Below are 15,806 nucleotides of genomic sequence, written 5' to 3' on the forward strand. Positions count from 1 at the left end.
TTTCCCGCAGACCTCAGTTATAGTCTGGTGGGAAACGAATGAACATTAATGCTGTTGCTGAAAGTTTTGGGTTCAAGTCCAGCCTTTGCCACTTTGTGCCCCAGTTTGCCAACCAGTAAAACGGGGCTAATATTCCTTCCTGCGTGCCTCGGAGGGCTCCTCCTTGTCTGTAGTGAGCAGCAGGGGGCTGGAAGTCAGGACCACAAATTCTAGCTCTTGCTCTGACAGTAACTCCCTGGACAACTTAGCAAGCGTCTTAAGCTCTCTCTTCCATAGTTTCTCAGTCTGTAAGAGGATGTGATCACGCCTGTTCCACTGGCTTCTGTGAGGATAAAGACGACAGGGGGTGTAAAGGGTTTGGAAAAAAACGGTGCTATTTTGGATGTAGCCATCAGGTGCAAAGCCAGGTGAGCAAGAGAGCGCCCACCCACAAACAACCCAAACTGCTTTTAGTTTAGGCGCAGAGAGAATATGCTTTTATGGATGAAACTGGCTGGCCTGGACGATTTCTGGCCCTTCTTCTTGGGAAGCTGGGCAGTAGGGTCAGGATGGATTTCGAACATGGACAAACTCCGAAAACCAATCCTCCCGGTATCCTCCTAAGGTGTCCTCCCAGGTCCTCCGGGATCGCGCGCCACCTGGTGTCCGGTCCCTGCCACTGCCCAGAAACCACGTGTAAGAAAGTGCTTACAACCTAACTACGCACCCTGGTTTTGACCCGTCCCAGCCAATAGGGAAGGGGGAGGCGGGGCAGGGGAAAGCAAAAGTCCAATCACCTCCTGCTTTTCGAGGAGAAGGCGGGGCTTGGGATTTACCACGTTGGGTTTGTCCGCAGCGCTAATTACTTTTTCCAAAGGCAGGAGGGTTTCACTCCGGCTGGCGCCGCCGCCTCGCGCGCTCCTGCTCCGCCGCGACCGCCTGGGGGGCTGCTCCTCCCAAGTACCATGTGTGACGGCGCCCTGCTGCCTCCTCTCGTCCTGCCCTTGCTGCTGCTGCTGGTTTGGGGACTGGACCCGGGCACAGGTAGCGCTCCCTCCTGCACCGCCTTTCTTCGCCAGTGCCTCTCGCGGCCACCTTCCTTCTGCCCTCCTGAGGCGCCCTGGCGGCTCCCGCCTGCCGGCGCAGCCCGGGTCCGGCGGCGGACCGCTGACAGCGCCCGGGGACGAGGAGGCGCAGGCCGCAGCCGCAGGACGGGGCTCCGAGCCGGGCGGCCGCGGGGCCGTCTCCGGTGGTGCTCGGGCGGCCGCGCCGGAGACCTTCGCTGGGTGGTCGGGCCCGGGCGGAGGCGCTGGCCGGCATGGAGGTGCCGGGGCGAGGGAAGGGAAGAGAGCGCCCGCTCCGGGCCGCGTTGTCCCCGTGCTGGCACGGCGTGCCCAGCGCTGGACCCTGCGCGCCGCGGCCGGCCGGCGGGAGGGCGGGCGGCCGGGCGGGCCCCGCCGCGCTGACGCGTCTCCTCTCTCCCCTCAGCTGTCGGCGACGCGGCGGCCGACGTGGAAGTGGTGCTCCCGCGGCGGGTGCGCCCCGACGACGTGCACCTGCCGCCGCTGCCCGGCGTCCCCGGGCCCCGAAGGCGGCGGCGCCCCCGTGCGCCCCCCGCCACCCCGCGCTCCCGGCCCGGCGAGCGCGCTCTGCTGCTGCACCTGCCCGCCTTCGGGCGCGACCTCTACCTGCAGCTGCGCCGCGACCTGCGCTTCCTATCCCGCGGCTTCGAGGTGGAGGAGGCGGGCGCGACCGGGCGCCGCGGACGCCCCGCTGAGCTGTGCTTCTACTCCGGCCATGTGCTAGGCCACCCCGGCTCCCTGGTCTCCATCAGCGCCTGCGGCGCCGCCGGCGGCCTGGTACTGCCTGCGTCCTCTCCGGGGCTGCTTGTCGGTCTGTCGCGGCGCAGGGGGTGGTCCCCGGGGAGGACTGGGATGGAGGTGGGGGAGGCGCAGCGGGAACCGCAGCCTCCAGGGTGCTCTACCGCCGACTGGAGGGGGATATGCCGCAGCCCGCCCAGCGGAGCAGGTCTAGCGGTGATTAAACCTGTCAGGCCCCTAGACAGAGGCGCACTTCCCCAGGTGAAGAGTACACTGTTTGCATATGCACAGGTGTGTGTGTGCGTACATCTCATCTCTTCTTGGGTGTGGGGATGAGGTGGTGGGCACTTACCTCCCTGCTGTCCTTTTTAGTCTTTCTGTGCCCGGAAAGGAAGTTTGGAAGGGTTCCCCCTCAGGCCACTAGCTTACTCCAATTAGCTGAAACATGAGAACCAGGAGGGGGAGGGTATTCCTATCCTTGTTCCTTTACACCACAAGCAGGCATTTGTCTGGCACCCACTCTGAGCCAGGCCTCAGGGGTACTTACCTTGGTGATAAGACTCTCCTGTCCCCAGGAGCTCCCTTGCTGTGGCAGTAGTGCTTCCCCTGCCCTGCTGCTTTGGAAGCACCTGTGGCAGGTGTTCTGAGGGGCAGCGGAAGTTCTTTATGCCCTCCTGCCTTGCCAGTGCTCAGAGCGGTCCCTGGGCTGTACTGGTGCCCGACCACATGCTTCTCGATGGTGCCCGAGGAGGGCACATGGCTGGCACATGGGCTGCCCCCAGCAAAGCCTGGTGTAGGCTCAGAGCAGGAAGCGCACAGTTGGTTTTCTGTCTTCTGCCATGACTGGCTGCTGGGGAAGCAGTGTCTGATATTCTTTTGTCTGTCCTTCCCCGGCACAAGAAACAGCTTCCCTTACCTCCACCTTAGCAGGCTCCACCATCTAGAATTCCCTAGCCCTAACCCACATAGTCTGCAACAAGTTGCCTAGAATCTGCAGCAAAGCCAGAAAGCCTGGGGGCCCAGGTTTTTATGGGACACTTCTGCTTGCTTCTGAGCATTGTAGGGGACCCGTGGGGGTAATGCCCTGGGATTGACCTTCACCCGTGCCCCTTTCAGGACTTTTCTGAGTCCTGGTCAGCATGGGATCCACTTTTGCTCAGCTGGGAGAAATTGGCTTCTTTGGTTAAACAAGGGAAATGGACCGGGGGAGGGGGCCTGGTCGGAGCTGATGTGGAACCGGGCTGTGGGCAAGAGGCTGAAGGTGGGGTGAGAAAGGCTCAGCTCACTACAGGACTCAGATCAAGGCCGTATCATGTTCTGGGAGGGACTGCAAGGCGCACATCATTTTTGCTGCTTTTGCCAAAGTGTTTAAAGTCTAGGTCACATCACTGTACTATACATGGAAACATCTGAATCCCATTTGCTGCGGTTTAGTGAGTTTCTGTAGAGGTCAGAGTTTATACTTCTTGGTGTAAAGTTTCCAGCGAGCAGCTCTCTGCGAGGGAGCGGAGGGTGGAAATCTGGATAACATTGAGAGCTGGGCCCTCTCACAGATGGCATCTGAGCAGCCAGGGTTCACTTCAGTCCTCCGGGCTTTCAGGACTGTCCTTCCCTCCCGCACCATGTGAGGGCGCTGTGCTTTAGATAAAGGAACCCGGCCAAGAGGCCGCGTTCAGCGTGTGCCAGCTGCGGGTGGCTAGAGATTCTAAATTCTTGCTTAAGCAGACACTTCTGTTGTTTAGTCTGCCGTGTTCATCCCTTTCGTGTGAGCTGGACGTTGGACTCTTCTTTGTAGGTACACTCTGTGAAAGAAGGGCAAAAGACAGGGGGGAAGAGACAGTGGGGTGGCTTGGGGGTGGACTTCTTGCTTGCAAGGTGATCCCAAAACGCACAGAGAAAAGAAAACAGGCGCTTAGGCTAACCACGTTTGCACTGCCCCCCACCTTGCTTTGCCTTGGGTTCTCAAATGTGCTTGAGGCCATTCAGGTGGGTGGTAACGTGTCCGTCTCTGTTGACTGTGGTGGAAGCGCTGTGAGGTGGAGATGGGGTGTGTGTGTGTGTGTGTGTGTGTGTGTGGCACGGGCGTGTCTGTCAGGACAGGCCTGGCTACAAGGCGTGGGAGAGGAGCAATATCAAGTAGATCGCTTTTGGTGGTCACAGGTGGCGACATGTAGAGTCATACAGAGCAGGGGTGGCCAACTCTGGATAGGGCCAAATAGTCAGTATTTTAGGCTTTGAAGGTCACATGGTCGCTGTCATATTGACTCAGCACTCAGCACTGCCCTTTTAATGAGAAAGCAGCCACCGATGGTCAGTAAACAGATGGAGAAGGCTGTGTTCAATAAAACTTTATTCCGATGTTGCGCTCAGTTCAATCCGGCCATGTTTAACGTCTCCAGCTTAGTGGAGAGGGTGGCGCGCAGGGGCACGCAGACTCTGTTCCATGATGTGTGAGCTCCATGCTGTCCCCAGGAATGTTTCGTATCTGTTTAAAGGAGAGACGTGATTGGACTAGATCATTGCTTCATTGTTTAGGGGCATGAAGAATAAATTTCACATTTCCAAGAGTCCTCAGACGTAACGTAGGGTTTTGGAAGAGAGTCCGTAATCGTATAATTTCAAAGCAGTGATGTTTGGGCACGCGAGAAAGGTATTCCCAGCCCCAAAGAGTTTCTGTCAGTTTGGAGCAGTAGTCATTCTGCCTTAGACAAATACTAACAAGCTCCGCGTCAGCTGCCCGCCAGGCCCTCTGCCACGCTTTTTGGCCAAGGCTGTGGCCTGTCAGGCGGGTGCTGTGCATGAGATTTTAGGACCAGACAGGACATGACTAGCAATGGGCTGCAGAAGTAGCCATGCCATTTTTCCAGGCCACCCCAGATGGACAGAGAGCTCAGGAATGCTCCTAGCGCGCCTGCTCTGGAGTCACAGCCCACGGGCCCTTTGCCTGGTGCGTCTCTCACCCAGGTTGGTCACGGGTTGACTTGATGGCCCAGCCCACCCCGACTCTGGCTGGTCAGCCCCCTGCACTGCACAGCATGGATAGTACTTCTTACGTTGGTAGTGGGATAGCTCCTCCTCCCTGTCCACTTGGGGGCTTTTGTGGGAATGCTCGCCTCTGTTCCACAGGGGAAGCAGTGTGGTCCAGGTAAGAGTAGGGGCGGGGCATGAGGTCCGCTGGTCCGTGAGCCGGTGGCTTAGATTGGAAGAGCAAGAGGGCAGCCTGCGTTTCCATGACTCCCGGGATGAAGAGGCCGGTCTGGGATGCTGCTGCCTCTCCCTGTAGAAGAGATAACAGACTCTCTTTTGATTGGGTATCTAAGTGACCAGCCTTTTAATGCAGCATTACTTGATCACATAGAGCAGAGCAGGAGTTCCTCTTGGCAAAAAGTATACGGTGTGGAGACGATTCGGAAGGGAGCGAACAGACCAAATGACATTACCATCCATCAGTGTTTGGATACAGGTATCGGGAAGGTGCGTGGTCCTCAGTGACTCATCAGTTACTATTACTGAAGAACTTACCATGTGCAGCATAAATATATTTGGCAAATGCAGTGCACGTTTTTAAAGCTTTGTAAAAAGGGACAATTGAGTGGAGGTTAAGGGAAGTTAAGAAGAAGGGAAAGGACAGTGGTGAGATTTGGGGGGAACTGAAGGGGAGAATTTGGATCAGAGAATTCTAGGGCCTCCAACCTCCCCCTCTGGAAGGACATTCACGTGGCCTCACGGTGACTTTCCTCACCCACCGCCGCTCAGGCGTCTGGCTGCCCCTGACCATCACCTAGCGGACGTAACTAGATATCCCCGTTTGAACCTCTGTTTAGTTGGCAACGTTTGAAAAAAGAAAAGCAAGTATGAGATGGGATGATGAACTGAAGGCACCCTAGACTGATTGCATTCTTGGAGCTGATTTCCTGAACTCTGAAATGCTGCAGCTGCCTGACCTCGGATGTGTCCAACGGGAGCTGTTTTTGCAGCCAGTACGTTGGAGGGAACCAGAGCCCCAGTTAACCTTTCCATGTGCACGCTTCTGCACACGCGCACTCACGTGCACGGTCGGTCACGCTCTTGTCCTTTAGGAAATGAGACTGCGCGGCCATCTGGGGCTGTCTTCTTGGAGCGAATTACTCCCCTCCTAGGAACGTCTCTGTGCAGCCATAGAAGGGCTAAATAACATCGGCCTTGCGTGCCTGTTGATAGAATGAAATAGATAAAGTCTGTGAGATTGTTCAGTGAGAGCGTGGCACGTTAAGGCAGTGAAAACACGTCTCTTCTCTTGCCCCACAGGTCGTTTCCAGACTTTTCCAGTTAGACACCCACCAATCAGTCACCACTGTTGACAAAATGATCAGATCGTTATCACACACCTGCCATAGGTAGGACACTCTGGTAGGCTCCCAGAAAGCCTCAAAGAAATACAGGGCAGGCCCGGCCTTGGCGGCAGAGCAGGTCTGGACAGGAAGGAAGGTGTGAGGCATCCTGCAGGGTGGCTGGGGGGTGGGGGTAGGACTGGAGCCTTAGGGTCGAAGCGGGAGGGGGGATGGCAAAGCCACCAAGGCCAGGTCCTTGCTGAGATAAGAGGCTCATGAATTGGCCTTGGGCTGGGGATGGGAGGTTATTGTTTTAGGACACGGTGGGAGGTGACCTGACTGGACAGGTGTGTGGATTAGGTAAGGCGGAGCCATGGGTGCCAGCCCAAGGCATTTAGAATTTCCCCGAGGGCAGGGGTTCGCAGCCTGGCATCAGAGGTCCCCTGGGGACTTGTCACGCTGGTGCTAAGCCCCATTGCGGCCTGAGAGCTGGCGGTTCTCGCAGGTTCCCAGGTACTGCTGCTGTTCTGGGGTCACATTTTGACGATCCCTACAGGCAATGGGGAGCATTTCTGGCTGTTGAATGGGGGTCCCTGGTGATAGCAGTGGTAGGGGGGTGGGCAGAGGAGGAGAGGGTTTGAACACACGAGGTGACGAGCTAGCATATGGTTCCCTCCAAACAAGACCTTCTAAAGCGAAACCTCCCCCCAGGAACCTGTGCGTGTGTGTATGTGTGTGTACGTGTGTGTACCTGTAGGATTTCTCACCAAGGTGAGATTCTCCCTATATTATATCACATTAGAACTCTCTGCTCACGGGCCTTTTCCACCTCAACTTGTGACGCCAACACTAGACTGAACAAATGATACATGGATTTGAAAGTACTAGACACAAGGGGGGCCGTTGACATCCCATAGCCTGTAGCCCCAGCATTTCAGGAAGAGTCGCCCCCCCCCCCCATTAGAGCGGGGTGCCCCCTACAGGAGCACAGGTCTCTTGCTGTGGGCTCATCCAGGTGCCGGGCCACACCTGCCACCTCTGTGTCCCGTGGGCATCTTCACCCACAGTCATGAGGTGTTCTGCCCTGAGGCTTTCTTTACACCCAGCTCTAGTGGGTCTCTGTATCCCCCACCCTCCTCCTCCACTTCTTCAGCCTCCCCAAAGTATTGTAGTGAACAAACTCGGGTTTTTAACTTCAAAGGGGAGGGAAGAAAGCCATGCTTTCCTGCAGGCCGTGCACAGCCACTTTCAGACAGTTTTATTTGGGCAGTAAAACCTCGGCGTTGTTCTTGGCCGAGTTCTAATGAACTGCAAACCTTGAAATCTGCTTAGAGCTGTAAGTCCAGTCGCACCCTGTATTCTGGGTACTAAAGCTCGTATGGAGGCGGTCTTCTTCGTGGATCGGATGTACTTTCAGAAAGGCGTGGTGTCGAGGACTCCTTTTGGGAGGTGGAGGGTCTGTGCCATTTGGCTTGAGTGAGCTGCTGGGCTGTGGAGAGCAGGGCTTCTTGGAATGTGGTACCCAGCCCTCAGCATCAGTGTCCTGTGGGGACCTGTTAGGAAGGCCACATCCTGGGTCCCACCCGAGCGCACCAGGTGATTTTGATGGGCATTGGAGTTTGAGAACCGCTGGTTTAGTATGCCATGGCTTTTAGAAAATAGTGGCAGGAAAGAGAGAAAAAAGGATGTCCGTGGCAGCCTAAGTCTGCAGCTGTGCTAGCAAAGGCATCCCGACCATCGCCCTGGGGGAGGGGCCATGGACCGGGCGGTCCAGTGTGCAAACACGGGTCTTCCCCCAGCGCTGGTCCCGTGGGGTTCCTCGTGGGAGGTCTAAGGAAAACGAGCAGCAGGGCAAGGGGAAGGAGGGCCCGTCGTTTTAATGCTGTCAGCACTGGTTCCCCATGAGGGGTACGTATAGTTCTCTGCATCGTATATACGTCTATATTTTTAGACTTAGAATGTACTCTATTCAAGGGACAAATTGAAATCCTTGTTCTTAAATTGTTCATTCAATTTACAAATCATGGTCTGTGGGTCATCCAGCACGGTTTTGCTCTCTCTTTTTAAGGAGGCGTTGGATAATGTTTGGCTCCATTTACAAATTTGGTGATTAACAAACTTTGACACCCTTCCAACTGCGATTAGAAATTTAGCATTCAATGGGATTTTCAGGTTCTTTAGTTGTCTGATTAAGAAACAAGCCCTTTGCAAGCACTGAAGTGATTCTTATAAACCTAATAAATTAGCCTTATAAACATGGGAAGTCTTGAAGTTCTCTTCTACGTTCTAAGGCTGCTTATAAACCTAAGTAGATTTAAAAATCGCAAGTCTAAATTAACGATGCACTTTAAATTAGAATTACAAATCGAATCCGTTGGATACTTTGCCATCCTGTTCTCTTAAACGCTGCAAGTTTTGAAAACAAAGTACAAATCCCCTGTCACCAAACTAGTGATAGTCAAGGTCTGAGTGACTCCATCTCTGTTTAATTCTAAATGTCCCCGGAGAGAGAGAGACGTTTTCCCATAAGGATATAATTGTCATTCATTCCCAACACATTTGGGGTAAACTCCTCAGGTGGACTTTTGGGGGATGATTTTAAAAATCAAGTTTGCTTTTATTAATAATAAAGCAATCCATCTTCTTTGGAAGCAAAGCTGGAAAATGGATGCTGGGGCCTATATTGCTGTCACCCCCCACCACCGCCACCTCGTGTCCCTCTCCCCAACACGGCTGCTGGTGGGCTGTTGCCAGTCGCACAAAAGCTCATTCTTGGGCTCAGCACATCAGGGCGCCCTGCAAGGAAAGAGCCCGGATGTGGGAAGCAGGCAGCCTTGCAGCCCTAGGGCCGTTGGGGTCGTGGGTGCGTGAGAATGAGGGTGACCGACGCCAGTCGCGTTTCCTTTCTCTGGGCAGGTCGGCCTCATCCAGCTCGGGCAGCAGCTCGTGCTCATCCAGCCCCTCAACAGCTCCCAGGGCTCGCTCAGCGGACGAGAACATGTGATCAGGCGCAGATGGTCCTTGCCACCCGGCCCCTCCACGGACGCCCCGGTGTCTGGGCGGCTCTGCCAGGTGCTCACAGGTGAGTCTGGGAAACCGCACCACCGACTCACACAGCACACGCCCCCCTGGCACCCCTGCACGTCCCACAACCACCCCCACTGCTGTGTCCCCCAATGCTTTCCAGTCCTGTGAGCCAGATCCCGCCGTTCCCTGTATTCTGAAAGCTTTATTTACTTATTTGTTTATGGCCAGGAGGGCCCCTTCCTTTTCCATTCTATGTGGGTAAGTGTCAGCATTTCATGTGTAGCAGCGCTTTGAGAAAGGCATCTCCGGAAGGAGCCGAGGATGTCATTAGTGCAGTGTCTCGAGGTTACAGATGAGGAACAAGTTGGGGACGGAACAACGTCGATGGCTTCTTGTTCCCAAGCCCCAGGTGGGCGGCTGAGCTGGGATGAGGTCCCGCTCTCCTTGGTACGCGGGCCAGAGCGCGCCTTCTTAAGACACGGCTCCTTAGTCCTGAATGCACTCATTAGAGTTGCCTGGAGGCCCCCAAAGCAGTGGTGCTCAAAGTGTGGCAGCAGCAACGTGGTGCTGTGTCACCAGCAGCCTGCCTGTGCGTGTCCCCTGTGAAGACATGACCTGCTCTCCACTGGTGGCATTTCCTCCCCTGGGGAGAACATGGCACCCAATGGCTGACCTTTGGGAGTTGTTTAAAGACTTATCTTTGTATAAAACATGTAGTGTGTCTTGGTTTAGTATGCCAGTGACCTGGGAAATAAATCGATTGTATGACTCTCTTTTAGAATAACTTGGTTATGTAGAAATGAGCCTTGCAGCCTGGCTCAGCTGTTTCATGCGGTCCTGACCCGGACAGGTGGCTGCCCCCACCCCCCCACCCCCTCACCCCCCAGTCTGACAGAGGCACGCGACGTGATTTTGCTGTATCAAGGCCACCTCTGCAATCCCAGCAGAGCTCCGAGTGGTACATGCGGAGAGAATGCCATTTTGCTTTGGGGTTTTGCTCTGTTCCTTCTTGCACCCTTACAAAATCAGGGAAGACAGACCTTGGCATAAATGACTAGCCAGTGCTGAAGACCACTGCCGTTGAGTGACCCTCTGCCTCTGAACCCATGTGTCTGGATCAGCTACGGAATGCACCCAGAGACTTAGAATGACCAACAATCATTTATGTTGAAAGAGAGAAAGAGCAAAGGATCCGGGCCAGACCGGTGGCTCAGGTGGTTAGAGCTCCGTGCTCCTAAATCTGAAGGCTGCCGGTTCAATTCCCACATGGGCCAGTAGGCTCTCAACCACAAGGTTGCCAGTTCAATTCCTCAAGTCCCGCAAGGGATGGTGGGCTCTGCCCCCTGCAACTAAGATTGAACACGGCACCTTGAGCTGAGCTGCCTCCCAAATGGCTCAGTTGGTTGGAGCACGGGCTCTCAACCACAAGGTTGCCAGTTCGATTCCTCGACTCCCGCAAGGGATGCTGGGCTGTGCCCCCTGCAACTAGCAACGGCATACCCGTTAACTGTATTTCCCTGAAAATAAGACCTAGCCAGACAATCAGCTTTAATGTGTCCTTTGGAGCAAAAATTAATATAAGACCCGGTCTTGTATAAAACCTGGTATTATATTATATGTTATATTATACCCGGTCTTATTTTGCTGTCAGGTTTTATATGAATTTTTGCTCCAAAAGATGCATTAGAGCGGATTGTCTGGCTAGGTCTTATTTTCGGGGCAACACGGTAGTAGGAAGCAGGGGTTTTGGTGAGTGTCCCTATTGGTTGTGTGTGTGGGCTTGGGGGTGGTGTATTATTTTAAATGTTGGCCACCTGACCCTATCGAGGTCAGTCTTGGTGGATCCTTTGTTCTTTTTTTTTTTTATTGGGGAAGGGGAACAGGACTTTATTGGGGAACAGTGTGTACTTCAGAACTTTTTTCCAAGTTGTCCTTTCAGTCTTAGTGGTGGAGGGCGCAGCTCAGCTCCAGGTCCAGTTGCCGTTGCTAGTTGCAGGGGGTGCAGCCCAGCATCCCTTGCGGGAGCCGAACCGGCAACCTTGTGGTTGAGAGGACGCGCTCCAACCAACTGAGCCATCCGGGAGCTCAGCGGCAGCTCAGCTCAAGGTGCCATGTTCAATCTTAGTTGCAGGGGGCGCTGCCCACCATCCCTTGCGGGAGTCGAGGAATCGAACTGGCAACCTTGTGGTTGAGAGCCTACTGGCCCATGTGGGAATCGAACCGGTAGCCTTCAGATTTAGGAGTACGGAGCCTTCAGATTTAGGAGTACGGAGCTCTAACCACCTGAGCCACCGGTCTGCCCCGGATCCTTTGCTCTTTCTCTCTTTCAACATAAATGATTGTTGGTCATTCTAAGTCTCTGGGTGCATTCCGTAGCTGATCCAGACACATGGGTTCAGAGGCAGAGGGTCACTCAACGGCAGTGGTCTTCAGCACTGGCTGTCCATGGGTGTCACCTGGGGAGCCTAACAACTACTCCCCCTAGCGTCCCATCCCCAGAGAACTACTCCCCCTAGCGTCCCATCCCCAGAGAGCTGCTCTAGTTGGTCTTGTGGGGCAGTCTGGACATCTGGTGATTTCACACCTCCCCACATGGTTCTAAAGGTCAGCTGGAGCCGAGAGCCTCTCCGCTAAGGAGTCTTAAACCTCTGGACCATTGGGCGTGGCTTTCTCAGGTGAGAACCACCACGTAGGCCCTACCGTGAAATCCAAGGTCAAGTACATTTTATTCTCATTTTGTTCTCAAACCAGCACTCATCACCGGCTCGTCAGCAACCAGAAGCCCAGGGCGTTCGTGGACGGGGTCATGGAATGTCTGATTGCCATCTGCCCTCCTCTCAAGGGCTGTGACACCACGGATTGCTGACAGAGTGATAAACTGTGCTGGTGTTTGCATTTTTGTCTTGGAGGCTGGTGTCAAGTCACCCTTTTGATAGACTGTTTAGCCTGTGAGGAAGGAAATGAAACTGTAACAAAACCAGGGTGGGGAGGATTTGATGGAACCTCAGTTTAGACAAGAGCAGCCATGCAGGGGCGCAGAGAGAAATTTCTGAATTTGCTTAAAAAATAACCTTCCTCTTCTTTGCCCCCAAAGCTCACGTTGACGTGCTTTGCGTGGTGGGAGCAACAAGTATACTGAAGGCAGTGCCAACTCCCGCTGTGTCCTGGGTACGCACACAGACACAGGAAAAAGGTCCATCTCGTGTCCGGTCCTTCTTGCTTTGCATGGGGTCCCCGTAACCTTGGTGGTTGTGTTGAGAAAGACAATGAGCCTCTTCATAGGCTTAGCTAACGAGCATTCCTTTAGGTACTGTCTGGTGTGGATGAACTTTCCAACACTGGGAGCTTAGAAATTGGAAACATTAATGTACTGGAACCCCAGCAAAATGCACGGTTGAAGTTTCCTGGCAAGATTCATCAGATTACTCTAAGATTTCCCATGGGAGCTTGTTCTTTATGGCGGAACATGTGGCCATAGGTGTCCCTGTGTGCTGTCCTTAAGTTTGTGTCAACCTTGGACATGGCCTGGGACTAGCCAGCCGGCTGGCTCATGCAGGTGACGAGGAGTCTGTGACTCTTCCTCCTCCATGAAGCAGGCAGTTTACCTGAAAGTTGGGCTAGGTAAGCCACCATGCTCTCTAGGGGGAGACCACCGGGAAGGAACTGCTGCATTCTCGGGGGGGCCCCCTGAGCTTGAATTTCTAGCAGTTCTTGGGGCTCCCACAGAGGGGACTGGCTGATCCTATTTCCTTTATAGCTCCTTATTTTTAGGACCTTATAAACTGATTCATAAAATATCACTCCAGTTTGGAAGGTTGAAACTTGGCCTGAAAATATGGAGTCTGTGAGCATTTTTTTTTTTTTTTTTTTTTTTGTGAAAGCATGAGTTTTTAAACGTTTTTTTGGCTATGCTCAACTAAAATGGTACTTTGGATATTTTGAAGTGTTTTTTGCTTTTTCAGTGGTTATTTTTACTTCAAAATTTTTTGTCTGTCTTCAATGTTTATTTTAATTTCTCCTCTCAGATTTAGTTTAGGGTCTTCTCACTAGCATTTCATGGTCTCTGCTAACAATTTGAATCTCTGTCTTCTCCTTCGTCACCATGGTAGATATGCCATGTAACGATAGAGGTTGATGGTAAAAAAAATAAAACTAATTTGCGGTGAGGCACTTTCAAAAGAGGAATCCTCCAATGATTTGAGTGGTGGCGATGGGCTCCTTAGGACACATCTGACAAAGGTAGCTATGCAGGCACAACGCTCTGCTTTATAGTTTAAGTTCTGTTACGATTGTTTTACAAATAAGTGAAGTTATTTTATAGTATTGTCTGGTTCATTCATAGCATTATAAAGATAATGTAGTCGGTATTTAGCGGACATCATGACTACTCAGAAATTGTGTATTGTTCATTATGCAAGAATTTGCATGAATCGTCTGTGTATATACTGTGTTGATTGGAAATGACAGAAGTCAAAATGGCTTAAACGCTGATGACATCACTGCCACAGCCCGTGGAATTGTGGGGCCTGAGGTGAGGCTTGACCAGCCTGGGCTTCTCGGCTGTTCTTTCTCTGTGTGACAGCTTTGTGTTCAGCCGGCGTCTCTAAAGATGAGAAAGGGGCAGCGAGGCTGAGGAGATAAACTCTTGGTTTCATCAGAGGTTGAGGTGGGTTAGCTTGGATTGCGACTTTAATTCCTTTCAGCTCACCGCTGGTTTTAGTGCTTCAGCCAGGGTCCCGGGAGCTCAGGTCTCATAGGGAGGTATCCCCCGCTCTCCATCCTGGTATCCACTTCCTGCCAGCTACCACACACTTGGTAGAAATCTGGTGGCATAGATTCAGAGCAACTTTAATCCAGGTCTAATCCATCATTACAGCCCACATGGTAGATGAGAATTTGGCCGGCTCCTTCTAACTTCCATAAAATTTTCCATCAGATTCTGATTAGCTACTTCTCCAGCCTGGGCCCCAGAAAGTGGCTGCTGGGTTTTGCTCACTTAGGAAAGACTCAGTTCTTCTGAAGTTTGGTTTCTATCAACTTTTTTGAGACGTCAGCTTTCCAGTGGATTAAAAACACGAACACACAAACAAAAAAAGATTTTGTGGTTGATCCAGTATGTTTTGTTGTTTCAGTGGTCGTGGTGGTTTTCCATGCTCTTCTACATCTTAACTGGATGCGAAACCCAAAACACTTGCATTTCTTCATGTTGATATTTTCAGTATCTCTCGACATATAACATATTAACTCCAAAAGGAGACACCGATATTTTAAAAATTATCATTCCCGGAGAAAGAAGGATAACACGGTCTCTGTTTGCTATGACCCCAGGAGGGTCTCTTGACATCTTTCTGCCTCTGTATTGTCTGTTAGGGCTTCTGGAAAAAAGTACCACAGCCTGGAGGGCAACAACTAACATTTATTTCTCACAGTTCTGGGGGCTGGAAGTCCACCATCAAGGTGTCGGCAGGGTAGGTTTCTCCTGAGGCCTGTCTCCTTGGCTTCAAGATGGCCGTCTTCTCGCTCTGTTCTCACTGGCTTTCCTCCTGGGCATGTTTGAGTCCTAATTTCTTCTTATAAGGACAGCAGGCAGATAGGATGACGGCCTACCCTAGCGACTTACTTTATTCACCTCCAAACAGTCACATTCTAAGGGACCAGTGATGAGGTTACACAGTTCAGCCCTTAACAGCCCGTTTTCTCATCTGAGAAGACACAGGATGACGCTGAGCGTGTCTGCTTCTCATGGTTATTGCTGAGGGACACGCACAGGAGGGGTGTCCCAGCCACACTGGGTCACAAGGACACGTTCCTGAGAACACTCCCCAATGCCTAAAAGGTGAAAACCAAATTCAGAGGAAATTAGAAGTGGGCCCGCTAAAGGGACCCTTTCTAGATGAATGGTAGTCATAGGTGGCTCGTCATTTGTTTTGTTTTTTCTTGATCATATTAAAGGAGCAGGATAACCTCAGACAAGTGAGAAAGGACCCAGCCCTTCCGAATTTCAATTTCATCATCTTAGCTGAGTAATATCATCTACCTCTTGGGGATTGTGTGAGTTTTAAATGAGATAGTACATACTTGTCCCTCAGCAGCTAACAAATATTAGCTATTGTTGCAGCTGCTGTGGTGTAATTATTATTATTTGTACCCCCATTCTTCATTGTCAGGGGACCACTTCAACGCTCTCATTCTGTATTAAGCAGGAGAGAAAGAGAAACTGTAAAGAACACTGAGGTGGGAGCTGAAGGCCCTCGTTATTCTTGAGTCCGTCATTCTTGCCTCTTGAGCAAATTCATAATGCAATCAAAGAATCTCAGCGTTTCTAGACCAGAAGTGACTCTTAGGGGTCACATGCTTCCATTTCCCCTCATTTTTGTTTATTTAGTCGTTAAGTATTCATTGACCCTCTAAACACAGGCCACAGCATGGTCTGTCCCCTTGCCTCCAGGAAGCTCATAGTTTGGTGGGAGAGATAGACAGTTAAGAAGTAAACAAATGTAGCAGGTATAAAATATTTTAGTTATGAAATACTTAAAACAGGCACCCCCCTTACAAACAAAACAAAAGTCAGAAGCTACATACCCATTATTCAGACTTAACCCGTGTTAAGATCTGGCCCTATCTGCTTAAGAACTTTTTTTTTTTTTGAGAGAAATTAACATTTATGCAT

At 52.1% G+C, this 15,806-nt stretch overlaps 1 protein-coding gene across 5 annotated transcripts in view; it reads left to right on the forward strand.

Annotated features, from left to right (window-relative positions):
• Positions 1–853: 853 nt before the first annotated feature.
• ADAMTS17 (ADAM metallopeptidase with thrombospondin type 1 motif 17) overlaps positions 854–15,806 on the forward strand; it is a 255,794-nt gene continuing 240,841 nt past the window's right edge. For 3 of the 5 annotated variants that reach the window (XR_016018253.1, XM_074317645.2, XM_074317646.2), the window contains exons 1-3: positions 864–1,023; positions 1,468–1,838; positions 9,026–9,191. Coding sequence is in view for 4 of the 5 variants with exons in the window: in XM_074317645.2 (XP_074173746.1) it covers positions 945–1,023; positions 1,468–1,838; positions 9,026–9,191 (616 nt within the window). In the remaining variant the exon portion in view is untranslated. Of the gene's footprint in view, positions 1,024–1,467; positions 1,839–9,025; positions 9,192–15,806 lie in introns of all 5 variants that reach the window. The other 2 variants (XM_074317647.2, XM_088789326.1) reach the window with 1 other exon arrangement.

The sequence above is a fragment of the Rhinolophus sinicus genome, chromosome 13 (assembly GCF_057876585.1).
Source record: "Rhinolophus sinicus isolate RSI-liver-muscle chromosome 13, RSI-T2T, whole genome shotgun sequence".
NCBI classification, from domain to species: Eukaryota; Metazoa; Chordata; class Mammalia; order Chiroptera; family Rhinolophidae; genus Rhinolophus; species Rhinolophus sinicus.